The sequence below is a fragment of the Rosa chinensis genome, chromosome 1, assembly GCF_002994745.2.
Source record: "Rosa chinensis cultivar Old Blush chromosome 1, RchiOBHm-V2, whole genome shotgun sequence".
Lineage (NCBI taxonomy): Eukaryota > Viridiplantae > Streptophyta > Magnoliopsida > Rosales > Rosaceae > Rosa > Rosa chinensis.
The window spans coordinates 54,154,932-54,172,072 of record NC_037088.1 but is presented as its reverse complement, the minus strand read 5'-3'; the positions used below and the strand labels follow the sequence as shown (position 1 = coordinate 54,172,072).

General features: G+C 37.0%; 3 protein-coding genes across 3 annotated transcripts; all 3 read right to left on the bottom strand.

Annotated features, from left to right (window-relative positions):
* Positions 1 to 1,970: 1,970 nt before the first annotated feature.
* On the bottom strand, positions 1,971 to 6,220 carry LOC112189156 (SART-1 family protein DOT2). The gene is made up of 6 exons (XM_024328429.2): positions 5,946 to 6,220; positions 5,113 to 5,254; positions 4,971 to 5,025; positions 2,504 to 2,617; positions 2,307 to 2,403; positions 1,971 to 2,141 (listed from the first exon to the last, which is right to left on the bottom strand). The coding sequence occupies exons 1-6, from the start codon at positions 6,035 to 6,037 to the stop codon at positions 2,021 to 2,023; spliced, it is 621 nt and encodes a 206-aa protein (XP_024184197.2). The 5' UTR covers positions 6,038 to 6,220; the 3' UTR covers positions 1,971 to 2,020.
* Positions 6,173 to 12,496, bottom strand: LOC121050648 (U1 small nuclear ribonucleoprotein 70 kDa-like). The gene is made up of 3 exons (XM_040511436.1): positions 12,212 to 12,496; positions 7,102 to 7,148; positions 6,173 to 6,838 (listed from the first exon to the last, which is right to left on the bottom strand). The coding sequence occupies exon 3, from the start codon at positions 6,805 to 6,807 to the stop codon at positions 6,307 to 6,309; it is 501 nt and encodes a 166-aa protein (XP_040367370.1). The 5' UTR covers positions 6,808 to 6,838; positions 7,102 to 7,148; positions 12,212 to 12,496; the 3' UTR covers positions 6,173 to 6,306.
* A 725-nt stretch (positions 12,497 to 13,221) lies between these two features.
* LOC112182325 lies at positions 13,222 to 15,026 on the bottom strand. The gene is made up of 2 exons (XM_024320801.2): positions 14,866 to 15,026; positions 13,222 to 14,148 (listed from the first exon to the last, which is right to left on the bottom strand). Exon 2 carries the CDS (start codon positions 14,119 to 14,121, stop codon positions 13,330 to 13,332), a length of 792 nt encoding a protein of 263 aa, XP_024176569.1. The 5' UTR covers positions 14,122 to 14,148; positions 14,866 to 15,026; the 3' UTR covers positions 13,222 to 13,329.
* Positions 15,027 to 17,141: the final 2,115 nt, after the last annotated feature.

Sequence of the window (17,141 nt, the reverse complement as noted above, 5' to 3'; positions counted from 1 at the left end):
AACTTGTGCATTTGGAATCATACTCATCCATCATTCACCCACAACCTAATTTGTAAATGTTAGAGATCCCTAAACAGCTTTAGCTCAAATTATATGAAGCAGAGAAAATGAGAGAGTTAAGGACAACTGGTCTGGTATTAACCTTACCTAAACCAACTTTTAGCATAAAATATGAAGTTGGTAAACTCTCTTTGGATCCTCTTTGTTGTCTCTCCATTTCAGTCGATGTATAAAAGAAATAGAGGGCAAATACTCAAATCCCACGGAAGTCGGAAGAAAACCTTGTTTAGTTTATCACCGGAAGAACTTTGGGTTTCTCAATGCTTTTGTTGTGTAATTTGTACACGAATTACAGAGTGGACTTTAGTTTTGTGTAGTCTTGGTTTAGCCGATCTCTATATCATGCATGGTTGATGCTTCTTAGTTGGACCCATTTCCCTTCAAAGCATGCAATATCCACATCGTTCACTAGAGAAAAGATAGACATGTCTTGTTTACTCTGGGATGATTTGTTTTAATTTTATTTTTTTGGTTATAAGGGTCACAATCGAGTGTGCTATGGGAATTAGATTCTTGTCGATTATATATAGGTCAAACTTTATTGAACTTATATAACAAATCATGTCAGATTTGACTTAGTTTTTACTTTAATTTTTACAAAAGATTGATTCATTAAACCTTAATCCCATGGTAGCCAACTCCATCTTACTATTGTACGTAATTGCCATAACTATATATGTCGCAGAACTACTGTGAGCTTGACCTTGACACGCTCGCGAAGTTCGTTTCTCCTGGAAAGTGTCATGTGAACTAGGATGATTGATTCTTTGTTATGTAAACCAGAACATCACATACAATAGATCTTTATATTTGTGCCTTAAATTAGTGACCAAAGTAGTTTAGAAAAAATTAATATCATTGATTAGTATATTTTTTTTTCAAGGGATCATTGATTAGTATATTGTCGCTCCTTTATTAAAAATAAGCCTGAAAAAACAAAACGCCTCCAATAATCTAAACAAATAATTAAACATTTCACCGCGAATGAACTCAATTGTGATAGGATTGAAAGATTCTTTAATCAAAATGATTATTTTATATGAAATTTTTCCTATTTAGCTAGCTACAAAACAAAGTATTAATGTTTGCCAAAAAAAAAAAAAACAAAGTATTAATGAGTATATAAGAATGACAAGCCACCCTCCCCAAAAACTCATTCTAACCCAACCATAATCGTCGGTCCATGAAAAGCTCAGAATCAAGGTCCAAGGCCATTCCCAACAGAAGCTAGCTAGCCACACCTCCGGCGGTTGACTTGTTCCATCGTCCATAATCGGTGCTTCACCACTGCCATGAGATTTGATAGCACCACCAGACTTTCGTCATTAGCAACTTAGGCCTCGTTTGATTCATGGAAATGAAATCAATTCCTTAAGAAATCCTATGAGAAAGGAAAACAAACTTCCCACTAACTTTCCTTTCCGCTGCTTGAAAATGTTGGGAAAATAAGTAGAAAATATGTGTTTGTTTCTATTCTAGTGTTTGGTTTGTGTAAGGAAATTAAACAAAATCATACTAATATTCCATTTATATCCTCATATATAGACACAAATCTCGTAAAATTTTTAAATAAAATTGTTAATAATAATATTTAACAATGATATAAATGTACTTATACTATATAATTAATGCACAATTAATGCAGGGAAAGTGGAAGAGAAAATGAATCATTTGGAGGATGAGATGATTCAATTTCTCTCATATTTTCCCTTCTTAAAGAAAAGTTGTTACTTTCTTTATGCACACCAAACATAAGAAATGAACCTTTCAAAAAAAAAAAACATAAGAAATGAATGAATTTCCTTTTCAAAGCCCTCAATAACAAACAAGGTCTTAAAAAATTGTCACCGCCGCCATGAGATTTATTAGCACCAACAGATCGGCGTCATTGGCAACCTAAAGAAGAGTGGTTTGTAAAACAGGGAAGCCAATTTCAATCCCTTATATGAAAATGAATGAGTTAAAACTCGGCTGCAGAAACTAAAAGTGGGGGAAACAGACAAGAAATACTGACCTCATCTGCAGCAGGATCATCATATTGTGGAAGAATTTTCTTCTCTAAAGTAGGATCATCGTTAAACCTGATATACACAATAATACATACAAGCTTTAATAAACCCCAGAGCATGGCAATAAGATATTTGAATAAATGCGGTAGTAGATTAATTCAGCATAGACAATGTCACACAGTAAATAAGTTGCCATCTGCGTATTTATGTTAGAATTGCAGGATACGGCCAACATACTTATCAGCATAAATCCCTGTTTTTTTCTTTGCTGCCTTGTAAGCGTCATCTCGCTGCTTCTGCTCACCAAGTTCCACATTCTCAAGCATATCGCCATCTGTTACATTAAAACGAAGACATCTAATAAATAAAAAACATGTGATGCTTATAAGGGGCATCCTGCCCTTAAAATACAAAGTGATGCCAGGCTACTTTACCTTCATCAATGTCACCATCAGCTAGAATGTTCTGATCCTTGAGTGTTAAAACAACTGCGCCACCGTCCATCACTTTATCAATGCCATGAAGAACTTTAATCCCAGCTAGATTATCTGCAAACACATATTGTGAGCAACTTGAGAAATCAAGAAACCCAAAATAAACTTGAAGATCATAACAATTATTCAGCGACCAAGACATCAATGAATGTCAATTACTCAGCGTCTAGTTCCCTAATTTGGGTTTCAAGGATGGTATTTTGTGAGTTTTGGCCTCTATAAGTTAGGGCTGGGCATCCAAAACCGAAGTCCCGGTACCGTTCCGAAACCGTCCCGAAATCAGTCGGTACGGGCCGGGACCAAATTCTGAAATTTACTATTTGGGCCCGTCCCGTCCCGTCCCGTGGAAACGGGCCCGGTACCGGTACTAGCTTAGTCGAAACAGATTGATCCCGTCCCGTCCCGGTAAAATTAATTAAATTAAATCTTTAATTTTTTATATTACTTGATTGGCTTTGATTGGGTAGTTTGTGGGAACACAAAGGAATGACCACACTTGATCAAAACAATTTGACCTAAACTAAACGGCCTAAGGCCCTAAACCGATCGATCCCCAATTCTTCTAGTCCATTCTCCACTCTCCAAACCTCCAAAGACATCGATCGATCTCCACTCTCTTCTCCACTCTCCAATTCTTCTTCTGTTCTTCATCTAAATCCTCGATCCCCAATTTCTTTCCAATTTCCCTTCACACAGGCACAGCAAGCCCGATCCCCAATATCTTTCCAATTTCCCTTCACACAGCAAGCCCGATCCCCAATCCTTACTTTATTGTGAGGATTCAAGGCTTCAAGCACCATCCTCGACCTTACTTTCGAACAGATCAGAAACAACCGAGGAGGAGCTCGATTTGGAGCAGTCCGACCCGGAATCATGGCTTTTTTCGTCATCATCAACAATCAAGGAGGCTTGGTACTCGCTAATCTGTTCGATCTGTGCCATATGAAATCGATTTGATTTTGAATTTGAAATCGAGGAGAATCGAAGGTGTGGAGGGAGGGTTGAAGATCTGGGGTTCAGTATCTCGTCCTCTTTCGCAAGGGTTTCCAATTTCTTCAGGAGTTACTGAATTCTTCTCATAATTTCGCTCCTTTGGATCTATTACAAGCTACGGGTCTCTCTTTATTTTATCAGATGGATCTTTAAATTGTTGTTACGGCCTCAGATTTGTGAATTGTGATGTTTTATATCGGAATTGCCACTTGAATTATGTGCTACGTTGATGCAAATCTTGTGGTTTGAGTTCTGGACTTGGTTGAGATCAAGCAAAATGATGATTCTTTCTGGTATTAGAATGGTATATTTGGTTCACAAGACTTTCCTTTTCTCAGGGATCGATGTGAGCGTGGATACACTGCTCAAGGTACTATAGAAAATCCATGTTTTTACCTGTTTGTAATTGACCACTTGTTTCTGCATAATGTGATTTCGGCTTAATCGTTCAATATGACATATTTTGGTTGCAGTAGATTCTATATCTATGATGTGGGGTGGTCTTGTTCCGGTTTCCACTTGTTTATAGTATTGTTGAGTGGATTATTACTGAATTAGTTCATTCAGATCCACAGTTTGAATCAGATAATGTGATCATCTGTGTGGGGAAAAACAGAAAAGTGGGGAAAAACAGAAAAGAAAAAGGAATCGGGTATCCCGACTTGGGCTCGGGCCCGACCCGATCCCAGTCGGTTTCGGTACCTTCGGTACCAACCTTGAAAAACCGTAATCCCGTCCCGTCCCGTCCCGAATAATATTTTCGGTACCGGGCTCGGTATCAGTCAGTAACCGGCCCGTCCTGGCCCGTGCCCAGCCCTACTATAAGTAACTCGATAGAGGTAGACTTGATTATGATAAAAAAAAAATAAATAAATAAAAGTTCTCTTAATTAGGGTTTCAAGGATGGTATTTTGTGAGTTTTGGCCTCTATAAGTAACTCGATAGAGGTAGACTTGATTATGATAAAAAATAATAATAATAATAATAATAAATAAATAAATAAAAAAAGGTCTCTTAGAGCCTCTATAGCTGTCTTCCTCTTTTATTCTCCTCTTCTTACGCCCTAATTTGCCCTCTCTTTAAATCTCCACCTAATTCTTTAAATTCATCCTAGTACTACATCAATATACTACCAACATTGGGTCCCACAACTTGAACTAATGGTTAGACACACGCACAAGTACTTAAATATGAAGTAATTCTATATGGCTGGTGATCAGACATGCAAATAAATAATAAATAAAAAACAAAACACTGTAAGACTACATTCTACATGTTCATTATGTCTTCAATATAGCCCTGCACGTATGCTCAAACAAGATAAAACGCTAAAGGACTGTTAACCAATCAGCCTTCAATCAACTAGCTGCTAGTAAGCAAATTTAAAGTATCTTTAAGTAAGAAGGAATCTTACGAGTCATATCCTGAGCTGCCTCCTCATCTTCACTTTCTTCTTCGGCAACATTGTCCTGAGAAAATGCACAATATGAATGGTAATCTTAAAATCCACAGACTGTTGAAACATAATGATGTAAAGAAAACAGTATCCAACTAACCTGTTCCTCAAAGATCTTTGAAAGCTGCAAAGCTTTCTCTTTTTCAGCATTCCTTTTCTCCTCGAGCTTACGACTCCTATTAACCCAAGTTAAAACCTCAGGAATGTCTTCAGTTTTCTTCTTTAACCTCTCTTCCTTCGTTCTGAACAAAAAGCAAAACCGAAAGAAAAAGTCATGCAATGCATCCATTGTCCTGAAAAGAGATGTTCCATACAGCTATGTATACAAAAGAACATTAGGTAATAACATCCACCTTTAACATGCATTTGTTGGGTGTTCAAACCCAATAAAAAAATTATATTCAGCTAAATTAAAAATAAAAGACACTAATCCAGACAAAGATTAGAAGAATGAACAACTATAGTTGCATCCACCACAGGCCAAATTTGCAACTAGAATGCCAACATGATATTTTCAATCAAAAATTATATAAGATGACATCATATAAAGTTACATTTCCCAGTAAAAGAATGCTCAAATGCTGCAATTATCTTTCTCCTCAACTAAAGTAAATCTTAAACTATCCAAATTATGTAATTCATTTGAAAACAAGAAACCAACTGGAAAACAATGGGTAGCTATATGAAAAGTGTTACACAACTAGTGCATCTTTTTTCTTCATAATTTACCTTTCAACAACTTCATGTAAGCATATTATTAATATACCATTTCAACTACAAGTTCAGAGTGTCCGTAGATTCAGTTTAGACAACATGATATAAATCCCACATTTCACATTAGCAGAACCAAAGACAGATTATATATATTTCTTTAGTGCCTCACAAAGAACATAAGGTAATAAATATGGAAATCGATAAGATACATGTACTTACTTCAGCATGCGTTCCTCAAGCTCGGATGCTGATAGATGTGCTCCACCTGACAAACCCTCGGCATTTTGTTCATAAGCAGCATTATGGGACATCTTACCTTGCTTAATAATGTCCTTATCCCTGTTGTCGTCATCATTAAGCTTAGCACTCTCATCCCTTTCCCCAATCTTGCTCGACTCATACGCATCCACGCTTCTCCTGCTCTGTCTATCTCTTGATTTATTTTTCCTTATCTTGATCTGCCTCCCTCTCCTTTTCCCTATATTTATCTTTCCCCTTCTCCCTATCTGTATCCTTCAAGCTTTCCCTCCCCTTCTCTCGATCTTTATGCTTTTCTCTCTCCTTTTCTCTTTCTTTTTCTTTAGCCCTGTCTCTTTCCCTTTCCTTCGATCTCCCTATCCCTAATCTTCTCTTTCGCCCTCTCTTTGTCTCGTCCTTTATCACCATCCTTGTCTCCCTCTCTATCCTTCCCTCGATCCTTTCTGTCTTTCCCCCTCTCATGCTCCTTCTCTCGATCATAATCTCTCTCCCTCACCTTGTTATCTCTACTCCTATCCTTATATCGCTCATCCCTATCATCCTTCCTCCTTTCCTTAGACACACGATCCTTTTCCAAATCTTTAGATTCTTTCTCTCTTTCCTTGACAACATCATCACCACCACCACTTCTCCTCGACCTATCCCGGTCTTTACTTCTACTATCCCTCTCTTCCCCTCGGCTACTCTTCTTCCTATGCTTGCTCCTATGCCTGCTCACATTCTCTTCTAAATCATCAGAATTCCCATCCTCCCGCTGCTCTCTCACCGGAGAGTCATCTCGATCATATCTCTCCTCACGCTGTTCATACCTCTCCACATCCATTCGGAACAAACCAAACTACAAAACTCCAACCCTGAAATTAACATATAGTAAAACAAATCAAACCAAAATATACAGCATTAACTTCCCCAAGCACGAGTTTGCCCCATCAACACTAAAAATTTCCGTCAATCACTTTGCATAACATCAAATTGCGTCTGCTTTACTTAGATTATCGAGAACAAACCAGAAATAGATCATGTATAACACGCATTGAAGGATTGAAAAACCCTAACTAGCTAATCAGCTATGAACACAAAGTAAACTCAAACAAGAAACAGACAGGGTGATACATACCTCACGTAAGGTTTCGGTGTCACTGTAAGCGATGCTTCAATACGATTGTTGTGTTGTGCGGAAGCGTAACAAACACAATATTGATATGGAACTAGATGAGCGACCAAACAATGAAAAAAAAAGCAAACACAAGAACACAAGAATTTATAGTGGTTCACTCAATCAATGTGATTGAGCTACGTCCACTTCGGAGCCGGCGAGAAATTCCACTATAATCAATTTGGAGAGAATACAATTTGAGTTTTAGAATAAACTCTACCCAAAATCCCAATAACCCAATAACTAGTTTAACTCTCCCTCTCTCTCTCTCTATTTCTGGCGGCAGCATATATATATATATATATATATATATATATATATATATATATATATATATATACCCTAGTCAATCTAGACATGGATATATATATGTTATCCTAATTAACCTAGGCAGCCCATGGGCCCTTCACATTTGATTTTGTCCACCAATCAAATTAAAGCCAATATTCAATAATCTCCACCTTGGCTTTACTTGATGTAAATTCTCTAAAGTAGAACTTCAAAACAATCGCCGCTCCGACATCCCCGTAGGGAATTTCAAATTCTACAAATACCAATCAAGTTCAAGCAATGCTTGAACTTGCTCAATGGAACCGACTTTGTCAACATATCAGCAGGATTATCTGCAGTTCCAATTTTGAGGAGTTGAACATCACCATCCTCCACCATCTGACGAATCTTGTGAAATTTGACATTGATATGTTTAGTACGCACATGAGTAACTTGGTTCTCTGCTAAATGAATAGCACTTTGACTGTCACAAAAAATATCCACATATTCTTGAATAATTCCCAAGTCCTCAAGTAAACCACGAAGCCAAACTGCTTCTTTTGCACCCTCTGTTACCGCCATATATTCAGCTTCTGTAGTCGACAAAGCAATTGTAGATTGCAAATTCGACTTCCAACTCACCGGTCCACTAGCAAGAGTAAACACATAAGCTGTAGTAGATCGGCACTTATCCAAATCACTTGCGAAATCAGAGTCCACATATCCAACAACACATTGACTTGTCTTATCCTGCTGAAAAACTAATCCAACATCCACAGTACCAAGAATATACCGTAGAATCCACTTCACTGCTTGCCAATGACCTTTACCTGGGTTATGCATATATCTACTCACCACACTTAAGGCCTGTGAAATATCCGGTCTAGTACACACCATACAATACATCAAGCTACCAACAGCACTAGCATAAGGAACTGTAGCCATATATTTCATATCATCATCTGTGCTAGGAGACATAGTAGATTTAAGCTTAAAGTGAGAGGCAAGAGGTGTACTTACAGGTTTAGATTTATCATTCATGCCAAACCGATGCAGTACCTTCTTCAAATATTGCTTCTGTGACAAACAAACTTTGCCTCTTGATTTATCTCTTTCAATTTCCATGCCCAAAATCTTTTTAGCTTCTCCCAAGTCCTTCATCTCAAATTCACCACTCAATTGTGATTTTAATTTATTTATCCCCACCTTGCTCTTAGATGCAATTAACATATCATCAACATATAAGAGCAAATAAATGAAGGTCCCATCCTGTAGCTTGCGAAAATAAACACATGGATCATAAAGACTCCGAGTGTAATTCTGACCGAACATAAATTTATCAAACCGCTTGTACCACTGCCTTGGAGATTGTTTCAAACCATACAATGATTTATGCTGTTTGCAGACCCAATTTTCTTTACCAGCAATTTTAAACCCTTCTGGCTGAGTCATATATATCTCTTCTTTTAATTCACCATGTAAGAAAGCAGTTTTTACATCAAGCTGTGCTAACTCAAGATCAAACTGTGCAACCAAGGCCAATAAAATACGAATAGAAGAATGCTTAACAACAGGAGAAAATACCTCATTGTAGTCAATTCCTTCCTTTTGTGTGTAGCCTTTAGCTACCAATCTAGCCTTATACCGTGATCCTTCCTTTTTAGCAAACACCCACTTGCAACCAATTGCTCTCTTCCCATGCGGTAACTGAACCAACTCCCATGTTTTATTCTTGTGAAGAGACTTCATCTCCTCACCCATAGCTTTTTCCCATTCTACACAATCTGCATGTATGACAGCTTCTTCATAAGTAGTAGGAATTTCTTCTTCAGTAACTGGAAGTGCATAAGTCACCATATCATTACGCCAAGCTGGCTTTTGAGCATTCCTTTTTCCCTTTGTAGTTGCAATTGGTCCATCTTGCTGTGTAGGCTCTTGGGTTGGAGCCTCTACTTCAATACTCATGTCCTCAATATTTAAATCATCTGAATCAACATTAGGACTCACTGGATCAAGTGGAGTTTCAACAATTTTTTTCTTTAACTCCACCTGCTGCAAACTCTCTACGGTCATTCTCTGCTCATCAGAATTTTTCTACTTGTTCTGATCAACCATAATAGCCTCATCAAAAGTCACATCTCTGCTTACAACAACTTTCTTCACATCTGAACACCAAAGCTTAAATCCCTTAACACCCTCATTAAATCCCAAGAATATAGCTCTCTTGGCCCTTGGATCTAGCTTGCTTTCCCTGACATGAAAATAAGCAGGACAACCAAAAATATGTAAATAATGATAATCAGTAGCAGGTTTACCAGACCATACCTCCATGGGAGTTTTTCTCTAAAGTGCAGCAGTAGGTAACCTATTAATAAGGTGGCTTGCATACACAACTGCCTCAGCCCAAAATTCTTTGCCTAATCTAGCATTAGACAACATACACCGAATTTTCTCCAATAAAGTCCGATTCATGCGCTCTGCCACCCCATTTTGTTGTGGTGTCTCTCTAACTGTGAAGTGTCTCACAATGCCCTCATCTTGACATAGTTTCAAGAACGGATCAGATTTGTATTCACCACCATTATCTGACCTGAGCCTCTTAATTTTTCGACCGGTCTGAGTCTTAATCATCTTCTTCCACTTCACAAATATATCTAAGACTTCATCTTTATGCTTCATGGTGTACACTCATACTCTTCTAGAGAAGTCATCAACAAAAGAGACATAATAATGCTTACCTCCCAAAGATGCAGTTTTGGTAGGTCCCCATACATCAGTGTGAACATAATCTAGAGTACCTTTAGTCTGATGAACTGCAGTGCCAAATTTAACTCTAGTCTGTTTTCCCAAGACACAATGTTCACAAAATTCTAATTTTCCTGTCTTTGTACCTTTCAATAGACCTTGCTTCACTAATCCCTGCATTGCTTTCTCACCAGCATGTCCAAGACGCATATGCCATAATTTTGTATTGTCTGCATCATCATCATATGTAGTCTCAGATATTGCTGTTTCACCTGTCACTGTGCTCCCTTGTAGAAAATACAAATTTCTAAACGTTTCACCTCTCATCATCACAAGTGAACCAGAGACAACTTTAGCAACTCCACTTTTCAATGTAATTGTGTGCCCTTTTGATTCTAAAGTTCCCAAAGAGATAAGATTTTTCTTCAAATTTGGAACATACCGGACATTAGTTAATTCTCTGACTACTCCATCATGCATCTTGAGACGAATTGTACCAATCCCTCTTGTTCTGCAAGGACTGTTGTCTCCCATCAAAACTACTCCACCATTCAACTCCTTGAAAGGAGATAACCATTCCCTATTAGGGCACAAATGATGTGAACAACCTGAATCCATAATCCACTTGTCAGAATAACCAACTGCATATGAACTAGCCAAAGCAAACTCAATCTCTTCTTTTTCAAAATCTTCAAAAGCTGATGAACAACTCAAAGCAAAATCAAAATCGTCATCTTCATCATCTCTTACAACATTCACTTCAGAATCCTTCTTGTCTCTATTCTTCAACTTAGGACAATCTTTCTTCCAATGACCTTTGTTGCGACAAAAAGCACACTCATCTTTTGCAGGAAATTTACTTCTTGACTTGGAACGAGATTTACCTCTTTTTCCAGTAGGTTTTCTCTCATTAGATCTGCCCCTTACTACAAGTGCTTCACTTGAAACATTCTGAAGTTGCTTCTCTTTCTTTCTGCACTCATTATTTATCAATGAATTACACACATCATCAAATTTCACATCATTCTTTCCATGCAACAAAGTTGTAATCAAATGCTCATACTAGTCAGGAAGAGAATTTAGCAAACACAACGCTTTATCCTCATCACTAATTTTCACATCCAAATTAGCCAAATCTGCAAGTATCTTATTGAAATCACTGATGTGTTCAGACACAGAAACACCCCGTCGATAATTAAATCGAAAAAGCCGCCTCTTCAGGTGAAACCGATTTTCAGCACTCTTGATCATATATTGGTCTTCTAATTTCTTCCACAACGCTTTTGCAGAAGTTTCTTTCATGACAAAGAATTTCTGATCTTTAGCAAGGCACATTCTGATAGAACCACAAGCCCACTTGTTAATTCTCGCCCACTCTACATCATCTATGTCTGCAGGTTTATCTTCCAGAGCTATATTCAATTCTTATTGACACAAGACATCCATCATCTCACACTGCCACATGCCAAAATTGTTGGTGCCATTAAACTTTTCAACTTCAAATTTGGCATTACCAATTGATGCCCTGGAAGTCGACCAACGCGAAGAACCTGAAGACTCAGTCCCTTTCTTTTTCTCGTCAACCATGATTTCCAATCAATGAATCAACTCCCAATTCAGAACCAGAGCTCTGATGCCAGTTTGTTGTGCGGAAGCGTAACAAACACAATATTGATATGGAACTAGATGAGCGACCAAACAATGAAAAAAAAAAGCAAACACAAGAACACAAGAATTTATAGTGGTTCACTCAATCAATGTGATTGAGCTACGTCCACTTCGGAGCCGGCGAGAAATTCCACTATAATCAATTTGGAGAGAATACAATTTGAGTTTTAGAATAAACTCTACCCAAAATCCCAATAACCCAATAACTAGGTTAACTCTCCCTCTCTCTCTCTATTTCTGGCTGCAGCAGCATATATATATATATATATACCCTAGTCAATCTAGACATGGATATATATATATATGTTATCCTAATTAACCTAGGCAGCCCATGGGCCCTTCACATTTGATTTTGTCCACCAATCAAATTAAAGCCAATATTCAATATGTTGCAGGTCCGACTGGAATTAGTTTGGTTTGGGGATTGATTCAGGGACGAAGAAAGCAAGAAAAAGAAGAAGAAGAAGGGGAGAGTGTAGAGCTAGATTTCGGAGGCAATTGAGTGCCCTAATTTGGGAACGAAACGAATTGAGAATAGATGATGATGATGATGAGGAGAAGAAATAGTGGGGTGAAGAGATTTTGGTTTTGGGTTCGAAAACGGGCAAGTGCGACGATGAGTTAAACAAAGAAGGTTTTGGGGTTCTTGCGAGTTTTTCACTTTTTAACCAAGCCTCTACTCCTCTTCATTCTTCTACTCTCTTTTTTTGTTATAATTTTGGGTTTTTGTCCATTTATCCTATTTCTAGGGATTTTGTAAAATAGTGGGGTTTATGTAAAATAAGGAGTGTGAATTTCACTCCCTTTTTTTGCTTCATATTCAACATGTTTACCATAAAGCAAACGATATGAGCATGCAGACCTTACTACTTATGATTATATTGATGATTAATGTTTAAATGAGCTTCCCACTTTTATTCGAGACATGCTTTATGAGAATCATTGTATTTTTTCATGGGGCTTAGGTCTTATGTCCTCCCCTTTGTATTCTGTTTCATCAATAAATAGTATGCTAAGACTTTTAGTTAGACTGGACACCTTGCAACTCTTTTATGATTGCGATCTTGCATCTTGCTCTCTGTGTCTGACAATTTCATGGGGATGGAATCAATTGGGTTTGTCGAATCCCCAACTTCAAGGTCGTCTTTTGAGTTTGAAAACCTAGCTTAATTATGGTATGCCTCATGAGTGAAGCGAGAGAAACATGCATAAGGACTAAGGTTTCTAAATCAACACTAAGACGGTTAGTAACTTGTAAAGCAAGTAATGTATTTAGCGGAGGAAATTCTTTTCCCACATGATTGGTCCTCTTCAAACCCTACAAATATCACTCCCTAACAACCTTTATGCTTATTTATCTGAACCTCATCCACCCAATATTGAAAAAGAGAATAAGAATTTGACAAGAACTTCTTTCAACATCACCCTTGAAAATTGAACAATATATCGTGATATAAATTATCACTCACAACAAATAATAACACAAGTTACATAAGTATATACAGGCTAAGATCTTTCTGCATCACTTGCTCCTCCGGGATTAACTAGATTGTCGGTCCCTTCCAACCACTCTCGTAGTTTAACTTCTTTATCAGCCTTGAACTCATCAAAGTTTTCTGACAATGAAGACAAATTATGTGTCGACAAGCTCTCATCAACTTGTTCTTCTTGCGGTTCATCTGTAATATGACTCGACAAGGGCAGCTCATCAGCTTCTGTATCTGGCAGAGACGAACTAGTGCTTGCAGTAGCAACTGATACTGGTGGGTTAGAGTAGGAGGCGACCTCTGTTAGTTCTTTAGGATCAAGTTGCGGCCACTTCAAATTGCTGGCCTTTTGTCTTGCAGATTTTAATACAGTGGAAAAATAACTGCCTCCACTATCCTGCTGGGCATCACTTGGTGAACGACTCCAACTGGCTGGTTTCCAAGAACTTCCTCTTCCCAGCTGAGAAGCTGATCCCTGGTTGTTGATTAGCCCTCTTTTTGGTTGTTTTGTAGACATAAGTACAAGAGATTTCTTTATGTCTCTAATCATCTCATCAGCAACGGGGAATCCACATTCTTTCATCGATCTCACCATGGTTATGGAATCCTCAGAATCTTCAGTGTGCAAAGTTGTTTCACGCGACTTGTTCACAACATTATTTCTGAGACCAACGAGATTGGGCACAGCATTTTGAGTGTGCTGCTGAACATAATAAAGCCCCACTGAGGGTTCGTTTGCCACATACTTAATCATCTCTCCCAAGCATTCAGTTATCTCAACAAAGCCGTCGACGGTGGAGAATCCATGCATCTTTTCAAAGCATAAGGCAGTTCATCACTGATTTGTCAAAAATGGAAGAGGGGAAATTAGCAAAAATTGATGGAATTGTTACAGAAGCAGATCTTTGTAGATTACCAACTGAAACAGAACAAGCAAAACCTATACTTAATGGCTGTATGCTTTCTGATTCAATTAACAGGGTTATGAACTGTTGACTCAGCTCTAAGCTATAAGAAACAAATTCATATACATGATCTTCTTTATCGTGCAATTACTAAACACAAGCCCACTTCAGATTTCCGTTTAGCTCTATCTGGATTCTGATGACCTTACTAGTTGTGTGCCCAACACCATTCAAATTACTTGCTCATTGTATTTCATATTTAGCAGATTATACATACTTCCTTCTTTATCCTACAACCATATATTTCCTAACCATTTACAAAATCATGTTTGTATATCTATGCAATCAGGTATAAGGTAACTCTCTTGATTCAACATATCCATGTTAAACATAAAATTAACTATATTTCTTTAACCTCTAATCAAACACTAAATTCTTGAACCTAGTTTGCTAGACACAAACATAAACAGGTCAAACAAGTTCCACTTCCAGAATCGAAATCCTTCACCCAAATCCAAAATTATGCAATTCCAATCAATACCCATCTAAGAAAACAACAAAACATCCAATACCCAATTCTCAAAATACGATCTTTCATTGATTCATTCAAGCACAAAAACAACCAATTATAAGGTAAGAAAAGTTGGCACCTTTTATCAATTAGCTTACAGGAACCCTAGAACTGGGTGTGAGCAATAATCTGATTCCCAATCATCCAGTTTGGTTCCTTCTCAGCTTTCAATTTGCAGAAGCTTCCTTCATCTCTCATAACGATTTCTCAGTCTCATCTCTCTCTCTCTCCATCTGTCTAAACCAACGGCAGGTAACTTAACTAGAGACAAAAACAATTTAGGTTAAATTGCCGAATCGTCCCAAAATTTTTCTGATACTTACCAATCTACCCCTATATTTTTTTTATCTCAATAAAGTACACTAAAGTCTTTTTGGCTAGACACTCTTAAAAAACGTTTGCATCAATTCTCTCTATTTTAGTTAGTTTTAAATTATGATTAAATAGTTTAAATATATTTATAAATTACATAAAATAAATTAAAATGAATGTTTTAAATTATAGATAGTCTCACCTCGCTCTCTATATTTAGGAGCGAGATAGCTAAAAGTTATAATAGAGAGTTATTTAGGAGTCTGATGCAGCTGTTAAAATAGATAAAAAAAACTAAACATGATCTCCAAAATAGCTAAGGAGCTAAAATAGAGAGCATGGTAAAGATGCTCTTAGCAAGTCGTATTTATTCACGAGACAACTAAAACCAAGTTCGAACTCGACTTGTTTGTTGAAGTTTAGATTATTTGCTTAATCTTATTTAATTAATAAAACTATTTTTTTTTAATAAAGAATTTTACTCCAAACAAAAAAAAAAATTGTCTTGAACAATCTCTCAAATCGTTGATTAAGGAGTCCTCAAATAGTCCTCATTTTAGTGATCCTCATTAGAACTCAATCTTACCAAAATAAGGGCACTATAAACTACAATTGACACCAAGGAGTAAATCAACAAAACTTAAACATTAGACAGAAATGTTAAAGACTTTCTAATACACACACACACACAAAATATTTATGATCCAATGGTGTGTTGTACAGTACCCAGGAGGCCAGGAGGGTGGAGTACAGTATATGCATACCTTGACAACCCTGGAATGTGGAATTTGAGGTCACAAAACTTGAAATCAAAATTGGTATTTGGGTGAAGAGCTATATGTGAGAGTCTACGATGCGGATGCCAACCTTGTAAAAGAGAGCCTTCCCCTGATAACATCCTTCTATGTGGTCAGCCTCATTAGGCCTGGCAACAGTGCGGTCACGAGCAGGTTATGGGCGGACTTAACGGGTTATAACGGGTTGAGCCCGATGGGTTCCCGGGTTACCCGTTGAAACCCGTTAAGACTGCTAAGGTTTTTTATTTTTTAATTTTTATTTTAAAATTCTTTTCTAATCAATTACCCACTAAAACCCGTTAATACCTGTTAACAATAAATTGGCCATTGAAACCCGTTAAGACCCGTTAACATAAAAATGAATTTATTTATTTATTTTTTTTTGCATTTTTTTAAACTCTTTTTCACACCCATTATCTATTAAAACCCTTCTCAAAAAAAAAAAAAATATTTATTATTTTTTTTAAACCCTCTTCCAACCCATTACCCATTATAACTCTTTTTCATTATTGAATTTCATTAAATCAAAAGTTAATACATATTGGGCTCACAATTCTAAAAAAAAAAAAAAAAAAAATCTTTTTTTTTTTTTTTTTCTCTTCTAATCAGGTTCAATGGGTTCCGTCGGGCAACCCGTTTCCGCCCGTTAACTAACGGGTTGGCAGCCCATTAACACGTTAAGTTATCGGGCGGAAATAAATGAGTTTTTAGCGGACGGTTAATGGGCGGTTAACGGGTCATGGGCCGAATTGCCAGGCCTAAGCCTCATTGTACATTCTTGTTTTAGATAATTTCCTTGTGTAACAAGCTAGGATGTAATTATTTAAGGGAAGTTCCCAATTAGGTCAAATACCCTTGTATGTATAGTGAATATACACTTATGAGTAATTATACACTTATGAGTAATTTTCTATATATATATATATATATATATATATATAGTATTAAGAAACTGGAAAAATTACTAGATTGATGTGTATTTATAATATTTAACATATATTTACTTGAAAACAATTTATAACGTGCAAAATGTGCCGATAATAATTACAATGTGGAAACGGCCCGTGAACAATTATTTACAATTTTGCACATTAGTGGCAATGAATAATTTTACAGTGTTTTTATTTACGACATGAAAAAAGAAAACACCTTAAAACAATAATGTCCTATACAGTATGGCCTGTAAATCTGTAATAGTGTGTTTTTATACCCCATAATTACATTTTTTTTCTTGAAGTGAAAACTG

Bases quoted from the DNA above. Each gene is read 5' to 3' on its own strand.
- LOC112189156 (XM_024328429.2), bottom strand. From the start codon at position 6,037: ATGTCCCATAATGCTGCTTATGAACAAAATGCCGAGGGTTTGTCAGGT. The intron at 5,026-5,112 runs GTTAGTTGGATA...GCATTTTCTCAG, and splicing joins CAAAGATCTTTGAGGAACAG to GACAATGTTGCCGAAGAAGA. The intron at 2,618-4,970 runs GTAAGATTCCTT...ATGTGTTTGCAG, and splicing joins GGCAGCTCAGGATATGACTC to ATAATCTAGCTGGGATTAAA.
- LOC121050648 (XM_040511436.1), bottom strand. From the start codon at position 6,807: ATGGATGTGGAGAGGTATGAACAGCGTGAGGAGAGATATGATCGAGAT.
- LOC112182325 (XM_024320801.2), bottom strand. From the start codon at position 14,121: ATGCATGGATTCTCCACCGTCGACGGCTTTGTTGAGATAACTGAATGC.